We start from the raw sequence: 17,867 nt of genomic DNA on the forward strand, positions 1-17,867 counted from the left end.
AAAAAAAAAAAAAAAAAAAAAAAAAAAAAACTCTAAACGGCGAAACGAAAGGTGCGGAAGGAGGCGGGATGAGGATGAGGCGAAGCTACGTGCTGGTGGAGAGGATGGAATGCGTGAGCTGGTGCGGGTGCGGAGTAGATCGAAGCAGCTGCTCTAGCTAATAGCTGCTAGCTGCACTGCTGGTAGCGAGCGGTTTTGCTGGTAGAGGTGGTATGTCAACCGTCACTGCCGATCCAGTGCTAGACGGAGCTGCCAGCAGGATAATACTCATAATACCCCGGCATCATCATCTTTTATCGATCACGACTTCACACCAGGTTTCACGCCTAGAACGAGCCTCTCAGCCAAAGGCCCGAGAGTGAGGAAGAAAGGGTGATGACGATGCAGCTTCTACAAGGTGGGGACGGTCCCAATGCCTGGTGACGGAATCTTTTCTTCTTCTTCTTCTTCTTCTTTTCGTATGTATGTGTGTGCGATGTGTGTGTGTGTATGTATGTGTGTATGGGTGTATATGTATGTGTGTAAGTGTATGTGTATGTGTGTAAGTGTATGTGTATGTGTGTATGTGTGTATATGTGTATGTGTGTATGTGTGTAAGTGTGTGTGTGTGTGTGTGTATGTGTGCATGTGTGTGTATATGCCAGCGTCTCCCCGATCCCCGGAGTCTTAGCCGCACGCATCCACAAAAGGTATTAATACTGACTTGATATCGATGGCATGATGCCAAAATCCAAGTCCCTCCTCCTCCACGTTCCCGCACAGCGGAAAAAAAAAAAAAAAAAAAACCTGGCTGGTTCGAGGGCAAGGATCACCCACCCACCCGCCAATTAGCCGCCCAGCATGGTGAGGGCGAGGGTGACGCATCCCCTCAGCCCCCCTGCCCTTCCCTGGCTCCTCTTCCCTGCTCTCCCTGCTCTGCCAGTACGAGTGGTCTGCTGATACCGCGTACCCGAAGCCCCGAGCGGAGAGGTGGATCTGCTGGGAACTCGACCTCTACGGAGTATCATCATCTCTACTAGGCTCTCCGTCACTCTCCTGAGAAGGAGAGAGGAGCTCTAGAGACTCTTGAGAGCAGGAGGGGAGGATGGAAAAGGGAAGAGGGGGAGGGGGAGTCGTGGTAGTAGTGCACCCGCTATGTAATAATCAACTACTCGTACATACGTACGGAGTGATCCGTACATGCACATGTATTACTGCCTTGTGGTTGATACGGAGTAATGCTCGTGAGGAGATGATGATATTGCCTACATGTACAGTGTATATTGCCGAGCAATGATTGATACTCGTCCTTCTATCTGTACGAAGCCTGAAGTACCAGTATTACCGTATCATTGCTCCGTACCTGTCAGGGTACACCGGTTACGAGATACGAGTGTACAGATTAGAGAGGCAGGAAAAAAGAGTCTCGGAAGTTCCCAATGAGGTAGCAAGATTCTTGCTCTCGATCGAGTATGGAATATTACATTCGGTTGATTGGGGTTTTTTTTAAAAAAAAAAAAAATATATATATATAAATAAATCTCTTAATCTCTCTCTCCCACTCTCTCGCACACACACGCACACGCACACGCACACGCACACACGCACACACGCACACACGCACACACGCACACACATATATATATAGTATGACTCCTTCTCTTCCTCTCTCCCCGTCCTGCCAATGACGTCTACACCAGCACTGCCAATCCCTCAACGGGACCGAGCGTAATCACTCCAGAAGCCACATCCTCCAGCTTCTTGCCTCCCGGCGTCACGAGGATCTCCTCGATAGCCACGCCGGCGTCCCACCTGACCTCCTTGTCGGTAAAGTTGCAGGCGATCAGCGCCGTCCTCCCGTCGGCGGCGATGCGCTTGTACGCGAAGACGGACTCGTTGGGCTCGTCGACGAGCGCCCAGTCGCCGTAGACGAACACCTCCCGGTCGGCCTTGCGCTTCTCCAGCACCTGGCGGTAGCAGTGGTATACCGAGTCGGGGTCGTCGACCTGCGATCCGGCGTTGACCGTCTCGTAGTTGTCGTTGACGCGCATCCACGGCTTGTCGCCCGTCGTGAAGCCGGCCTGCGCGCTGCCGTCCCACTGCATGGGCGTCCGGGAGTTGTCGCGAGCCTTCTTCTGGTAGCTGCTCATGTACTCTGCCCTGGTCTCGGCGTCGGCGGTATCCTTGTGGAGGCTGCAACCTGTCAGGTCTGTGGTATGTCCAGGATCTTCCCATCTTCTGTTCGGCACGATCCTCTCCTTCTTCTGAACGGAACATGCCAGATGAAAGAAGAAGAAGAAGAAAAGATGTGGGAAGAGGAGAGGTGAGGAACAAGAGAAGAAGAGAGCTCACTTCCAATGGTTCAGGCAATCAATGTCCTTGTACTCTTCGATGGGCCAATCCTTGGGAACGTTCGTCATGCCAATCTCCTGGCCCTGATACACGAAAGGCGTGCCGGACTGGAATCCCAGAAAGATGGCAATCATCTTGGCACTGCGCTCCCGCAGCCCGGGCGTGTCGTAGGCGAAGCGGCTGGGCGCGCGGGGCTGATCGTGGTTCTCCAAGTATAGAGCGTTCCACCCGTTGTGGTCAATCATGAATCTCTGCCACTTGGAAACCGTCTTCTTGAGCCTGGCCAGGTCCCATTTACCCTCTGAGAATTTGCCCTCAGGACCGTGGTCAATGTTCATCCTTGGTTTGGGAGGGGGGGCACACTCGCAGTCAGTATCGTCATCGCAAACAGCCCACCCGAAGGCAGAGAGAGATAGAGAGGGGGAGAGGGGGAGAGACTCACAGCTCAAAGTGAAAGATCATGCTGAGCTCTCCACGGTCGGCGCCGACGGCCTTGACGAGCTCGTCCGGGTCCGTCACGCAGGGCATCTCCCCGACGCTGAAAGCGTCGTACTCCTTGAGGATGTCTCCGATGGCGCGGAGGAACTCGTGGCAGCGGGGCCCGCAGGCGTAGTACTCGTGGCCGCGCAGGACCGTCTCGTCGGAGTCTGGGAACCTCTGGTCCTTGCTGACGAAGTTGATGACGTCCATGCGGAAGCCGTCGCAGCCCCGGTCCAGCCAGAAGCGCATGATGCCGTGCACCTCGGCCCGCACCTTGGGGTTCTCCCAGTTGAGGTCGGGCTGCTCCTTGGCGTACAGGTGGAGGTAGTACTCGTCCGTGGCCTCGTCGTATTCCCAGGCGCTGCCTAGAGGATGACGATGCCGAGCGAGAGAGATCAGCGTCCTGCCCTTCGTGCCCATCCCCTCCCCGACGGCGTCGACGCGTCTCTGCGCAGGTCCGTGTACGTACCCTGGAAATGGCCGTCCCAGTTGTTGGGCGGCTGACGGTTACCCTCGGCGTCGTACCTGGGCGGCTTCCAGATGTACCAGTCGCGGAAGGGGTTGTCCTTGGACTTGCGAGACTCCTTGAACCAGGGGTGCTGGTCGCTGGTGTGGTTGGTGACCAGGTCGAGGACCAGCTTCATGCCTCGCTCGTGCAGCCTGTCCCTCAGCACGTCGACGTCGCCAATGTCCCCGTATGAAGGGTCGATCTTCCTATAGTTGCTGATGTCGTAACCCTGCATGGCGATGGTCATCGCGGCCGTCAGTCAGCAAACCAAGCCTCCAGCTGGCTCCCGGTACCCGGTCACAGGGTCTGCACTTTACCATGTCGACCTGGGGGCTCTCGAAGATGGGCGACAGCCACACGATGTCGACACCCAGGTTCTTGAGGTAGTCCACACGCGAGATGATGCCCTTGAGGTCGCCCAGCCCATCGCCGTTCGAGTCCTGGAACGAGGCCGGGTAGACCTGGTAGACGGAGCTCTCCTTCCACCAGGCACGCTGGAGCTTCTTCGCCGCAGCGCTGGCCATGACGTTTTCTCCGGTTGATCGAGCTGTCAGGTATTACACCAGAGCTGGAAATCTCGAGCTAAGAGATGGTATGATGGGAATATCCAAATGCCGAGAACACCGCAAGAGAGAGAGAGAGAGAGAGAGATTAGTCCCAAAGACTAGGGGGGAGGGAAAATTAAATTTTCAAATTTCAAAAAGAGAGAGAGAGCTAGGAAGAAACGATTGCGTGACAGAAGCATGGTCCGTCTTTTTAACACATACCTTTGGGGTGGGAGAAGGGGACCTCAGCCCAGGAGCCCAGGAGCCCAGGAGCCCAGGGATAACGGGGTCTGACAGACTGTCACTGCGGGGTTGACGATCGTGGGGCATCAATGCTGCTGTGCTAACCCTTGGGACGGCGTTTCCATGGCTTGTCATGTTACGAGTCCCTCGTACCCGTACATGTACTCCTTGAGCTTATGCGTACAACCCTGGACCGACCCAGTTCTTCTCATACCTTTCGGCTTCTTGATTGACCGGCCGTCTTTCATCAGCTCTGCAGACTGTCGACGAGGGACAGCTTGGGCATAGGCAGCCTTCAGCCTTCAATGTCGTCTGTCCCCTGTTCGGGCAGAAACACTCGATGGCCAGTCCGGGAAGGGATGGCGGTCCAGCATGATTTTTTTTCTTTTTCTTTTCCATTCCAGGTTGGGGGCCAGGGGTCACAGACATTGACCGAAAGGGATCTTTTCTCTCTTCTCTCTCTCTCTTCTCTCTCTTCCTCTCTCTTCTCTCTCTCTCTCCCTCTCTCCCTCTCTCCCTCTCTCTCTCACGTACAATGGATCGTGATGCGTTCCAGGAAAGTAGTCGAGGCCCTAGGTGGAATCGGAATTGACAAGATGTAACCCAGTCCATCCAAGTCGCTGTCTCATCTCATGCAGGCTATCGACGAGGAAGAGCCATGCAGAATAGCGGAGAATGCGATTGATCAATACTTTCCATAAATAACAGGCATCGTACCATGCACACCTGGTACGACGCGCTACTGACTGCGAGACGGTGAGTGCTATCCGAACAGATGGTGGCAGTACCCCTCAAACTACGGGAACTAGATGGCACCACTGACATTGACTATCAAGACGACATCCCTCTCCGCCTACATCTTGGGAGACAGTGCCCATGTCGATGTCAATCATGGGTGCTGAAGCGGGGCGCAGCCATTGCCGGGCTGTAGATCAGCATCGTCAACTTTACGGTTGCCTGCCGCCATCTCGCAGATGTTTTGCGCCTCAGATTGGTGTCACCAGGATGCTACGACCGCGTGTAATGGTTGACGGCTGGTGATTATCATGAGCCGACCGTTATCCAAGAGGCAAGTCTAGAGCTTGCGTCCCTCGGTCAGACCCGGATGCCCTTTGCGTGATGGAGATCACTGTATGTCCACGCTCAGCAAACTCCTCGCGGACGATGCTCCGCACAGCACCTTCCTCAATCAAATCGAGCGAAGAGGTAGCCTCCTCGAGAAGCAAGATGGGCATGGCACGAGGAAGCAGATCAGTTGGCTGACGGAGACTCCAGAGCCGCAAGACGGCGCGGGCCAGTGCAAAGAGCTGCGACTGGCCAGATGACATGCGCGGCAACGACGAGATAGGACTGTCCAGGATCTTGGCAGAGTCAGGGACAGGTTGGTCCGAGATGAAATGAGACCAGAGTGTGGCTTTCTCGAGGGCCAGGATGATTGCTTTCTCCGGATGGGTCCCAGAGGGCTATGGGTTTGTTAGTTGTTTTTTTTCTTTCTTTTTTCCTTCTTTTTTTTTGGCATTTAACGTCACAATAAGAAGTGGGAAGGGGGATAAATGGAGCGAGCACTGGCTTACATCGAGGTTGAAGCGAAGACTGACTTGGTCAAGGATAAAGGGGTCTTGTAGCACCGTGATGAAGCACCTCTGGCGAACCAAAGATCGTGGAACTAGACTCAGGTCGATTCCATCCACTCTGATGCTTCCAGACTGGAGGTCCAGAAGACGTAGGAGGGTCAACATCAGGGTGCTCTTTCCACTGTGTCATGCCGAAGCTACGAGTTAGCTATATGTCCTCGTACTGTTGTCGGGATCTGCCCGGCCTCCTACCTTCCGGTGCCATCACACACAGTCAGCCGTCCTCCTGCGGGTATCGTCATGGTGATGTCCTGGAGGGCATGTGAGTCGGGGCTTCGGAAGTGTTAGCTTCTGCCATCTGCGCCCGAGGGATGTTCCTTACCCATGCGCTACCGCGACATCCACCAACTCGACAGCCCCCACCGAGGGCCAATCCGTGCCAGGCTCATGATGTTCGAGCGGCATTTCCTCCTTCGGGGTATCTGATTCGAATGTCTTTATACGAGAGCTGGTAGTGGGTTAACAGATGGATCGTTACGGGAGAGACGAGAAGTGCACGGAAGCAGGGCAGGGCGTTGAACATACATTGCTCCGAGAGACATCTCCATATTCATCCAGGATGTCACTAGACCCGACAGAGTCGTATTGGCGACAAGGACAATGTTCAGCGCCATCCCGATCTGTCCGGCTGTCGTTCCCGACAGAACAGCAAGGCTGATGAGACCGATCACGATGGCCGCGACAATGAGGTCCAGCACGACACCAAGCCATTGTTGGAGGCAGAAGAGTGTGTAGGTCGGTTTCTGGGCCCTATCAAGGTAATAGGTGTTCAGCTGCTCTACCTGTTCTTCCCAGCCAAATGCGCGGATTGTGGCAATGCCCTCGATCTGTTCCACGTATTAGACAGAGGAAGAACCAGGGGGGGGGAACGCGTATGCATATCTGGCCAAGATGTGCTGACTTGCCGATTCAACAAAGTTGGAGTGCGCCGCCGAATGCGACTCCAGGTCTATCAGTCGAAGCTGCCGTAGTGTACGCAGGTACACCTTCTGGACGAAGTACACTGCTGCAACGCAAAGCGGCAGTGTAGCTGCGAGTAAGTTTTGCGCACTGAAGAGCAGGGTGGTTTGTACCATGAGCTCGAAGGTCTCTGAACCTGTCGTCAGTGTTGTTCAAGATGAGGGGTGACGGAAACACCATGACGTACGGTTGCAGATGGACAGTATGGCAGCTGGCAGCTGTCTGTCGACGAGCTGGATATCCTGACTGAATCTTTCCACGGGTTAGCATATGCCTATCGCGATTGGGTCTCTCACTTCACACTGAACCCATCTCCTCATGCGCAGCAAATAAGGAAAGGTTAGAAAGGATGCGAAGAGGGATATGCTTTGATTAGTCTCCTGCGACCGGCGCGGCATATGATATGCCAACTTACCGGTTGAGTATGACACCAGCACCAGTACCAGAGAAGTAAGCTGACGGAGCACTATGTCGACGTCAGTATTTCGAGGAGCCTGGGCATGCGATGCATGATTGACAAACCTGATCACTGTGGAGAGGAGACGGGAGTGTAGCTTGGTTCCCGACGTTGGTGCAATGCGGATCTGCGTCGCCCTGTGCGGATAAAGGTGAGCAAGTTCATCTTCCTACACGATAGGCGGTATTCTGGAACGAACACACCACATGGAACCATGTGCGCAAGACCAAGCCAGGAAAGATGAGGCGGCATAGGCACCGATATAGAACAGTGTCTTGGATGGCGGCGCCTCAGTCCATCGCTGTAGCAGATACAGGGGGATGGTGATGAAGAAGGAGTACAGCGCAGTGCAGATCAAAAAGAGAAAGAAGTTGCGGCGGCCCATGGCCTCAATGTAGTAGCCTATAAGAAGAAGAGGAAGGTGAGAATGAGAAGACGAGGGTTGTGCTTACGCAGGCTGAGCCCTTACCGTAGAGTGATGGATCCCCCGTTGCTCTTGTATCGCAGTCGAATGTAGCCTCGGTCAGCGTCAAGCCTTGTATCTGGACATTCTCGTCTACACGAACTCCCTGGCCTTCGGATGTCTCTTTCCTATCAATCTCTGGTGCGTGATCAGGCTTTTCCCTCAGATCGTCATACGTTCCTTGGTAGGTAATAGAGCCGTTGCCCAGGATGACGAGCCAATCCGAAAGAGCAAAATGTGAAGCTGCATGCGAGTTAGTCAAGATCCCTAGGAAGAAAATTCCAACTGGGTGTATCGTGCCTAAACTCACCAGAGCGTGTGAAGAGTAGAACGGTGATGCCTTGCTTCTTAAAGTATCCACTCGGGCCGAAGAGGTTTTCGATGATGCGCCCTTCAGTAGTACCATCGAGCGCACTGAAACAGTCATCCAGAAGGACGATACCGGTGCGGGAATACAAGGCACGGGCAAGCGCCTGTCGTGGATATGAACGTCAGCGTCTTGTCACCGGTAACGAGATAATCACCTGTCAAGAGCCCGGAGGGGTATCCAAACATACTACACGCTGTCTTTGTCCCCCAGAAAGGTTTGACCCGCCGCTGCCAATCATTGTCTCGTCTGCGTCGGGCAGGGACAGAATATCTTGATCAAGACAGCACAGTCTAACAACCTCTCTATACCCCAATGTATCCTCTGAATAGAAACCACATATAGCCTGCTTCAATGTCTGGTTTGGCAGCCAAGGGGACTGCTGGCAGTACCCAATCCGTCTGGTAGACACGGCTATCGCTCCGTTGCTGATGGGGGCCTCTCCAAGAATGGCTTTGGCCAGACACGACTTTCCGCTGCCTTCCGGCCCAGAGCAGACGATTATGGAGCCCTTGGTAACGGTTAGGCTGACACCAGAAAGGATGGGGCTCACTGACGGGGACGGCAGCACAGAGACATTTTCAAGGGTGATGTCGGGAGAATTCGGACCATTGGACACCGATCTCTGATCTAGCTTGTCTGGCTGTGATAGGTACTGTCTGACACGCTCAAAGGCAGCCAGAGACCCTGATGCCTGCGGGACCATAGCCATGATCATGCTTGCCGAGTGTGTCACCAGCCCAAGGAGGGCGGTCGCCGTGAAAGCCGTCTCGACATCGAGAGTCGATCCCCTCCAGCGGGAAACGAGGGCGTATATTATGATCGTGAGGATAGGAGAGAATATTACCGAAGCATTGGCTAACATCGGTCAGAGTCGGCCTACAATAATTATGCGACAGGGAACTTACCGCTTGCGTTGTGGGCAACCATCATCCGGCGAATCCGTTCGGCCATGTACAGCTCATCTTTCCTCAGAGAGGATACAAGCGACTCTATATAGTCGCTGAGACCCAGCATCTTCACACTCTTCAGAGAGCTGAGCATGGACGTCGTCGTCGCGAGGCGTTGCTGGGTACCCATATTCCAAGCCTCTTGCCGTGCTTGCAGGTTCTTGGCAAGATAGCGACTCGTCTGAGAGCAGCCTGGGGCAGTGAAGAAGACTCAGTACATGTGCGAGGAGAGGAGGGGTGGTGAGGCAGATTGGTCACCTACAGAAGATAACGACAAGCGGTACAGGACAAACCCATCCGACTAGGCGGGCCAACATGACCATACCGATCGTCACCTCGATGATCTGAGCCCACGTCTCATGGAAGATCCTTGCGCTCTGGACGATGCCGTCGGAATCAGTGCTCAGTAGGGACACGGCTCTCCCATATTCATACGCGTTCGAAGGCTGGGATAGAGACTTGTTGTTGACGAGTCCCACGATGACCCCCTTCGTGGCGATGCGTAGCTGGTCGATGGAGCGCTGGTATTCCACCTTGCTTACCTGTTTATTGGAAATCATCTCAGTATAGAAGTCCATGTCCCAAGAGCAAGGCTATAGCATGACTTACCACTAGACCGATATAGACGATAGCAGATACAAAGACGATAGCATGCCCCCGTTGTGAGTCTTGCCCAGATGGGTTCTTTATGTACCGGATGACCTCGCTGACGATGGCAGGTTGGCAGTAGCGGAAGAAGATCAGAAAGAGTCGGGGAGCTATGGGGATGAAGGATAACCACAGCATGCTTCGGACAAGAGCCTTGGGCAATGTCAGTTTCGTATCCCGTCTACCTATAGTAGTGTTAGCCGTCAGGCATCTTGTTCCTTTTCTACACATTCCCGTTTCGTTTTGTGTTTGTTCTTGTTTTTTTTTTTTAAAAAAAAAAAAAAARAARAAAAAAARAAAMAMAAACGTACCTCTCCTTCCCCAGGATCGCAAGGCCCTCTGTCGCAAGAACTTGAAAGACAGTCTACTTTCCATCGGCGGAAGACTGGCCCCCGCGAGGACCTCGCGCCACCCTTGGTATAGCACCCCATTCACCCAGAGGAGGAGCATGCGGTCGAGAAGGCCTCCTAGATTTTCTGGTGATTGCTGCGCATACGGCCCCTGCAGTATGGATTTCTTCGAGAAGGACTCGATCAAGATCACCGAGACCTTTGTGTAGATCTTGGCCACATCGTATGCCAAGAACTGGCCAGTTTGGGGGGTACCAAAGATGGACGTCGCAATATCGCACATCACGGTCACGAGGAGGTAGCCGACAGCCAAGTCGGACGGCTTGATGGAGCGCGAGTGTTGAAGCCATAGCAGCGGGTAGACGGCCAGACAGGAGAAGAATGACAGAAGAGCTGCCGCAGGAAGGAGTTTAGACGGGAACTTGGTCCCAAAATAGTCTGCAATGGCGTCGCAGTACATGAGCTGGGCGAGAGGCAGTGCTACATGGATCAACTTAACATCAGAAACGTGGTCAGCCAGCGAGTCCCGGGTCTTGGAGACGACATCGTCGATTGAATCGACGTTGATGGTATGCGTACATGTACCACAGAGGGGTAATGAGCATGTTCCGATATGGTCTTGACGGGTTCGTGTGACAGCCTGTAAAGGCGAAGCGGAACGACAATGATGAACAGTAGACTGCTCCCCGCGGTGAACAGAAGACATGGCATCAAAGGGCTTTCCATCACGAATTTCCGACAGCAGAAAGGTCCTAGGGCGGGTGATTGTGAGAGAGAGGGTGGTATACCAGTTCGGAAAACGCGCGAGGGCGTAAGCAAGAGGGGATTATCGGCACTTGGGAGTTTCAATGGGAAGGGAAGGTGCTGGTGAGCACGCACTTGTATCAATATGCAGCCCATCTATCGGATGCAGTCGGGATCAGGGTCAGGAACCAAGATTCAACACCAAACACCTGACACCTGGCACCTGGCACGGTGGCATTTTCGAGAGTAATATGGAAATTGAGGAGCTCAGCCGAAAGAGTTGCACATGTAGTCTCCCTACATGCGTTGCGTGTCCTTCTGAAATGTCGGGCATCTTGAGTTTCGTGCATGTGATTGTATTGCAATAGACCCGTCATCTGGAGAGCGACGACGGAGTTGGTGCGCATCATCGCATCGTCATGTGCAATGCCAGCAGTAGCAGTAGCAGTTAGCAGTAGCAGTAGCAGTAGCAGTAGTAGTAAGTAGTAGTAGTAAGTAGTAGTAAGTAGTAGCAGGAGCAGTAGTAGTAGTAGTAGTAGTAGTGGTGGTGGTAGTAGTGGTAGTAGTAGATACTATTCATTGTAGTCTATATGTTGGCTCTATCATCATGCCTAAATATGGCACGATCATCAATGTAACATGATTCTGCATAAGCAAGAAGTGGTACGTCCAGTTCCCCTTTCCGTGAAATCGACAAAAAGAAGTACCCGAGGAATACCGTCCTTCGTGACGATGAGATACGTGGGATACGTGATATGAGAGAGAGAGAGAGAGAGAGAGAGAGAGAGAGAGAGAGAGAGAGAGAGAGGGAGGGAGAGAGAGGGGGGGGGAAAGGACAATATATACGTGCTGATGTATATACATCACTATTCTTCGTGAATCATCTCTCCAATACCCTTGCTCTCCTCCAATATCTTCGTAGCCTCGTCAGCGGAGACACCCATATCCTCCTTTATCAGCTGGACGCCCAACTCGGCAACCAACACGGACTGGATGAAGGCAGCCGAACCCCTTCCGGATATGACGCGGTCGTGTACGGCCCTCTGCTTGAGCATGTCGCTGAAACGATCGACGAGTCGGTCGCACATGAGGTTGAACCCTCGGGGGCCGTAGTAACCCGGGTTGAGATTCTCCTCCCTCTTGAGGGCCCTGTCCTGACCCGACTCGATCTTGGACGCCAGCGCGTCGCGGTAGTGCGAGGGGGTGGAGCCGTCGATCACGCTCAGCAAGAAGTCGTGGTGCCCCGCGATCCGGTCGCTCAGCGCATCCCAGTCTATGGACGGGTACGACCGCGCGCTCCACATGTCGGCCGCCTTCTGATTCTTATGCCTGCGGCAGAAGCGAGTCTGCTGCCGCACGTTGAGGCGCTTCTGGCCCCGTGAGAAGTCCTGCAGCAGCAGCGCATCTACCGCCTCGCCACACCAGGGACACACCGCCGCTCTAGGGGAGGTGGTGGCATCGGTGGTGGCGGCGGCGGCGGTGGTGGCGGTGGTGGTGGTGGCGTCGGCGGCGGGCTCGTCGTGGTCCGACAAGATATCTGACGTGGCCGTCTCCGACTCACTACCGGCTGCCTTCCGTACAGGAAGATTGACGGCGTCGTCGTCGTCGTCGTCAAAGGTCTTGAAGACGGGCGGTGGGCGTTTTGATTGCTCGTCGTCGTCGCTGTTGTCGGCGCTTATCCTGGCCCTCGATATCGGATTGCCCGTCGCCTTCTTCTTCGCAGGCTTGGTCTTTCTAGGCGGAGTCAGCGTGGATGGGTCGCTGTCATCGGCCTCGGTGTTCGCCTCGAACTTGGACTTGGGACTGTCCGGTGCCGAAGAGTCTGACAGCCCGGCAAGTGACTTGAATCCTCCTGCTCTCTCGCCCTCAGGCGGTGGCGGCGAGCCAATATCGCTCGACGGCGGCGGGATGAAGCTACTGGGCGGAGCTACGTTTAACAGAGTTAGCACTGTCCAGCCAGAGACCGAGGCTGGGTTCTGCCGCACGCATGCCGTACGTGTGCGTATTACCTTTTGTGGGCTTCGGCTTGCTCTTTCGATCAGGCGGTGCCCCGACCTGACCGAATTTCCTCGCCAACCCTTTGGTCCCCTTGGTCCCCTTGGTCCCCTTGGCCCCGAATGTTGCCTTGACTCTCGACTTCTTGGTGAAGCCGAGAGAGTCTACCATGTGCTCTCCAGAGCTTGCAGGCGGCCGTGTCGATGACGATTCCTGCGAACTCTCCGGCTGTGAGCTCTTTGGCTGCGACGACTTTGGCGTCTGGTCCCCGGGACTCGGAGATGCCTTCACGTCAGCGCCCAACCTCCTCCGTTTGGCGCCATCGGCATTTCCCTTCGCGTCCTCGGTGGGTCTGGTGACCCCGGGTGAGGGGGGAGCTGCCCTCTTGCCAGAGCCAAAGCTCGTCGGCGCTATGCTTCCGCGCGGTATCCCCTCGTCATCTTCATCCGACGAGTCGCCAAAGCTCTGAAACTGAGATGGTGCCCTGCGCTCGCCGGCCTTCTTCTCGGTGCTTCCGCTGTCACCGTCTGGGCTGGCGCTGCGGTCCGTCTTCTCCGGTGACTGAGCAGGAGTGGAGTGAAGGCCGATGTCGGTCGCCGGGCCTCGGGTAGAAGGCTTGCCGTCGCAGGCAGCTCTCGGTTTCCCGCCCACCATGCTCAAGAGGGGTTTCGGCCGATTGCCATATGAAAGGCCCGTGCGGATAGGCATAAGTGCGATGCGAGAAGTGGGTGTGTAAGCTCGGCTGAGCTACCGGGTGCGGGGGAGTCAAGGGGAAGATGAGGTAATGTGAGGTGGTAGCATTGCTTCGTAGCCAGAAGGCCGTCGCCACATGTGGGAAGGTGATTACAAGTCGACACCAAACGAGTCCCGGACAGCTCACGAGGAAAGAACGATCTGCTGGCCCCCTTCAGAGGGGGGACGCGGTTCTAGAGTCGGACGTCCCTGGTCGCGTTGTCGGAACGAAGCATGACGTGGAATGATGAGGCTTGTTTACGTCGGATTATGGGATCAAGACGACGTGACGTGAGATGTAGTGACCTCACGCGTCGTCGAAACGTATTTCCGCAGTTGGCAGGTGTGCCTGTTGTAGCTGTACTCCATACATCAATCAGTACAGTTGATATTATTTTACCTGTAACCTGTCTGTATTGTTTCGCAGTCAGGGATTCCGCTTTGGATCACGTGCACCGCCCTGTCGTTCGTTTTACGTATCCAAGCGATCCCTCTTCTTGTGAAGATGTCCACGATTCAACATTGATTCTTCTTTCAAGGCGCACCAGCAAAACGAAGATGTTTTTTTTTCCCTTACTCTCTCGTCTGAAGAATCTTTTTTTTTCCGAGGTTGCCTTTTCCTCATCGGTGATAGAAATCGCCGTCTGCTATTTCCCCAAGAGTTCCATCATCTCTCTCGGTATATTGTCAGTTTCTTCCTCGAGATCTGAGCTCCCCTTCGTCACAACCAGATGCCGAGAGGCCATATAGGTTCATGTAGACAGCAAGAGCTTGTTCATATTCACCTCTCTAACACCTGAGGATAATATCTCCGACGGCGAGGTGGTCGACTTACGGGCACCGCTCGTCTACGAGCTCCGTGCCGGATAGCTCTAAGTGAAGATGGCAGAATAGCTCTTTGCCGGCTACAATACATGCAGAGCAGTACACAGTGAAGGTCTGCATTCCAGAGCGGTCTGATGGTAGTGATTTTCTGTCAGCAACGTGCCGAGACAGCTCACATGAATACCCAGGATTTGGCTCGGCCACTGACGCTCAGTGCTCTTAGTATCTGTCTCACGGTGAGGTTTGTCCCGAGCCTCACGCTGGATTATCTAAGCTGTTCCCGGGAGTCTTTTCGTGCTGAAGGATAATACATGTAGCCGGAAAGCCAGGGAGAGGCGGTCGGTATCGTGTTGTCGGTATGGAAGATGTGTATTGATCGTGCGGGGATGAGGGGTAAGTCATTATACGGTACGGTACGTTGAGAGAGTTCGTCGTCAATCCAGAGAGATGAAGTGTGCTGGGATGTTGATCTGCCTCTGAACGCGTTTCCTGAGGGCCGTCGAAGGTGTTGGTATACCTGTAACACAGATTAATACATTGATATGTACAGATCGGTAGTGGGACTCTGGAAAAAGCAGAGTGGGGGGGGGGGGAGCTCTCCCGTAAAGGCTCCAGTGCAGTGCCGCTTCTCAGGAGCGGCCCCTTTGAACTCCGACATCCAACCCCGACAGACTACGCGATCACAGCAGCTTCCCAGGCTGGAATTGCACTTCCCCCGTCTACATCTGCAGAATCCATCCACCCAATCTGTACGACAAGTCGCGCTCAAAGATTGACCGTGGCGTGCCGCCATCACACCATAAGCCATGGCTCGCGAACGCAAATACGCTGGCCTTCCAGACATGGTCCGTCCAAGCCCGCACACGCCTCGAGGATCATCACATCGAGACCATCTGCAATCCAACGTGCACCGGCTAATACTGCGCAGGATGATGCTCCGGACATTTACGAGACGCCCGAACTGACCGACGACACATCTACTGTGCCGGTATGACCAAAGAACAGTCCCCCCCCCTTTTTTTTCTCTTCTCGCTTGCTGAAACTGCTGCCATCGATCAATCGATCCGCTGACTCTGGTGCCTCTCCCAGACTGCCACCCACGCCCAATCCGACGACGAATTCTACGACGTCGAAGACGACACACAGATCATCTCCAGGTCGCGCCTCCGCATCGACGAGGCCCGTGCCCACTTCCTCCCCGCCCACGTCAGCTCGGAAGGCGTTGACTTCTCGGAGCGCGTGGACGGCAAGCGCAAGTCGTACAAGGCCTCGAGCCGCCGACAGAGGATCCTCCAGGACGGCACCCGGGAGCTCGGCGACCTATCCGACGACGACGACGACGAGAGCCTCGAGAGGAGGATTGCCCGTCTGAGGCGCGAGGTGGAGGAGGTCAAGGAGGTGTATGCCCGGAAGAAGGAGGCACCACCGCCCGGCGTGGCGTCAGAGTCCCAGGCCGAGGGCGGCCTGGACAGGCTGCAGTCCCTTTCCCACGTGCTCGATGAGATCTCGAGACCTGTCGGGACGGCGCACACGACGCCTGCCGCCGCCCCGTTGCCCGCACCCGCACCCCCGTCCGGGGAGGAGCGAGATGCGACGGCGACGGCGACGGCGACGGCGGCCGTGCCTGTGAACGGCGAAGCCACATACACGGTCACCTACGCACCCACATACGACAAGTCCCACGCGCTGGCGCGGGCGGCCGAGTTCGACCGACGGCTCCTGATGCTAGAGAGGGGGCTCGGGATCAACGAGAGCCCGGTCCCCGAGGCCGGGTCCGAGGGCCTCGGGCGCGCCATACTGCCCACTCTCGACTCTCTGGAGAAGCAGATCTCTACTCTGGCGCAGGCTTCGACGGCCAACCTCGACGCCATCAGCCGACGCGTGCGCAGCCTGGCAGCAGAGCAGGACAAGCTCAACGACGCGCGCGAAAAGGCCAAGACGCTGCGCGAGGAGCTCGGGGCGCCCTCCGGCGCCGGCGCAGGCGGCGAAGAGCCGGAGCAGGAGGCCAAGGTCAAGGCCCTCTACGGCATCCTGCCCACCATCGAGAGCCTCACACCCATCCTGCCACCCCTGCTGGACCGCCTGCGCTCCCTCAGGGTCATCCACGCCGACGCCGCCGCCGCGGGCGAGCGGCTCGACCGCATCGACCGGGATCAGGCTAGTCTGGCCGAGGAGCTCAAGCAGTGGCGTACCGGGCTGGAGAAGATGGAGGGGTCCATCGGGGACGGGAACGGGACATCCAAGGAGAATCTCAAGGTGATGGAAGCGTGGGTGAAGGATCTGGAGGGTAGGTTGGCCAGTCTGCAGTAGCCGATGATGGAAGGCCTTCAGAGGAAAAACAAGAGAAAAAGAAGATGATGAAGAAAAGAAGCTCGAAACGGAACTTTCTGAGTTTTGTAACGATACCCCTTAATGGTAGCCGACATTTTTTTTAATTTCATATATATATATATATATATATCTGATCGGTGGTGTGTACGTGAAGGTTCACATCCAAGACTTGCATGGTCCTACAGGTGTTGCCTATTCACGAGAAAATCTGGCATTATGAGGCTGTGAGCGGAGAGAAATGGATCTTGATGTGACTTTGGGAGATCATCATTAGCAATCTCTCCAGCCGAATATTACGTTTCCAATCATCAGCCACGTGCATCGTCATTCGACAAAGAAGAAAGAAAGAAAGAAGGAAAGAAAAAGAAAGAAAAACTCCACTCATGAGAATTCTTCATTGAAAAAGATCTTGAAAGCGAATTGATCTTTTCAACTTGAGTCCTGATATTGATATCTCGTAGCTTGAAATTCCGGGAAAATCATCACAAAGGTACATAGGGTAGCACATAGTCACGTGACATGCACGAAGAAAGATGGTAAGCCAAGGAAAAATGAAGAGTAGAGAGAAAAAAAAGAATAAAGGCGTCTGGTTTCTTCCGGGAATTTGAGACCGGAACTTTTCTCCCTTCATCACTCCCATCCTTTACTTCCTCAACAGCCGGGACCTGGCGTCTATCCAAGCAGTCTGGTAAGCTCAAGTTCTTTTTTTTTTCTCTCTTGCACTCATCCGCATATTCACACCCCCCCCCCCCCCCCCCATTTGGAATGATGCTCTAATAGCATGTATTACCTGACAAACTTCTATGATGTCAATTTTTTTTATCACCAAGATCTCTGACTCCAAAACAACTCGTCACATCCTCCTTTTTTTTTAACCTGGATACATGGTCAGAAAAGAGAACATGTCGTGCTGACCGGAAATGTATCGAGGAACTAGGAGAGAACGTCCCATACACACAAAAAAAGGGTCATGGCATCGAAACCTCCCAAGGGCCACTTCAATGTGCTCTACTTTGCCGGCGCAAGCTCCTACACGGGCAAGGACGTCGAGTCAATAGCCGCCCCGTTGTCGCTGGGGGAACTCTTTGTTCAGTTGGAGTCGCGGTATCCCGGGATTGGTGCCAAGATTCTGGTGTCGTGCCTCGTGACGGTCAACCTCGAATATGTAGACGTGCCATCGGCGGAAGGGGAAGAGGGTCCTACGCTCAACGAGTTTGACGAGGTGGCCATAATTCCTCCAGTCAGTTCTGGCTGAGACGGTGAAGTTTTTTTTTTTCCCCCTTGGGATCTCTCCCCCCCCCCCC

At 54.6% G+C, this 17,867-nt stretch overlaps 5 protein-coding genes across 5 annotated transcripts; 2 read left to right on the forward strand and 3 right to left on the reverse strand.

Moving 5' to 3' along the window:
• Positions 1 to 1,676: 1,676 nt before the first annotated feature.
• Positions 1,677 to 3,843, reverse strand: GMORB2_2322 (oligo-1,6-glucosidase; the record flags this gene model as incomplete). Its single annotated transcript, XM_035464302.1, has 5 exons — positions 1,677 to 2,172; positions 2,332 to 2,670; positions 2,774 to 3,176; positions 3,281 to 3,548; positions 3,637 to 3,843. Coding segments are annotated over 5 exons (1,713 nt in total), but the record flags the coding sequence as incomplete, so codon positions are not given.
• Positions 3,844 to 5,165: 1,322 nt separating this feature from the next.
• GMORB2_2323 (ABC-type multidrug transport system, ATPase and permease component) lies at positions 5,166 to 9,724 on the reverse strand (the record flags this gene model as incomplete). The annotated part of the gene is made up of 15 exons (XM_035464303.1): positions 5,166 to 5,570; positions 5,682 to 5,862; positions 5,934 to 6,014; positions 6,064 to 6,189; positions 6,267 to 6,568; positions 6,728 to 6,831; positions 6,889 to 6,947; positions 7,117 to 7,167; positions 7,246 to 7,295; positions 7,611 to 7,864; positions 7,932 to 8,094; positions 8,179 to 8,846; positions 8,897 to 9,130; positions 9,201 to 9,480; positions 9,548 to 9,724. The coding sequence occupies 15 exons, from the start codon at positions 9,722 to 9,724 to the stop codon at positions 5,166 to 5,168; spliced, it is 3,135 nt and encodes a 1,044-aa protein (XP_035320013.1).
• A 1,822-nt stretch (positions 9,725 to 11,546) lies between these two features.
• Positions 11,547 to 13,383, reverse strand: GMORB2_2324 (uncharacterized protein; the record flags this gene model as incomplete). Its single annotated transcript, XM_035464304.1, has 2 exons — positions 11,547 to 12,607; positions 12,666 to 13,383. 2 exons carry the CDS (start codon positions 13,381 to 13,383, stop codon positions 11,547 to 11,549), a joined length of 1,779 nt encoding a protein of 592 aa, XP_035320014.1.
• A 1,655-nt stretch (positions 13,384 to 15,038) lies between these two features.
• Positions 15,039 to 16,542, forward strand: GMORB2_2325 (nuclear migration protein JNM1; the record flags this gene model as incomplete). Its single annotated transcript, XM_035464305.1, has 3 exons — positions 15,039 to 15,077; positions 15,161 to 15,220; positions 15,322 to 16,542. The coding sequence occupies 3 exons, from the start codon at positions 15,039 to 15,041 to the stop codon at positions 16,540 to 16,542; spliced, it is 1,320 nt and encodes a 439-aa protein (XP_035320015.1).
• A 991-nt stretch (positions 16,543 to 17,533) lies between these two features.
• On the forward strand, positions 17,534 to 17,818 carry GMORB2_2326 (small subunit ribosomal protein S28e; the record flags this gene model as incomplete). Its single annotated transcript, XM_035464306.1, has 1 exon — positions 17,534 to 17,818. One exon carries the CDS (start codon positions 17,534 to 17,536, stop codon positions 17,816 to 17,818), a length of 285 nt encoding a protein of 94 aa, XP_035320016.1.
• Positions 17,819 to 17,867: the final 49 nt, after the last annotated feature.

The sequence above is a fragment of the Geosmithia morbida genome (assembly GCF_012550715.1).
Source record: "Geosmithia morbida isolate 1262 chromosome Unknown scaffold_12, whole genome shotgun sequence".
NCBI lineage: Eukaryota > Fungi > Ascomycota > Sordariomycetes > Hypocreales > Bionectriaceae > Geosmithia > Geosmithia morbida.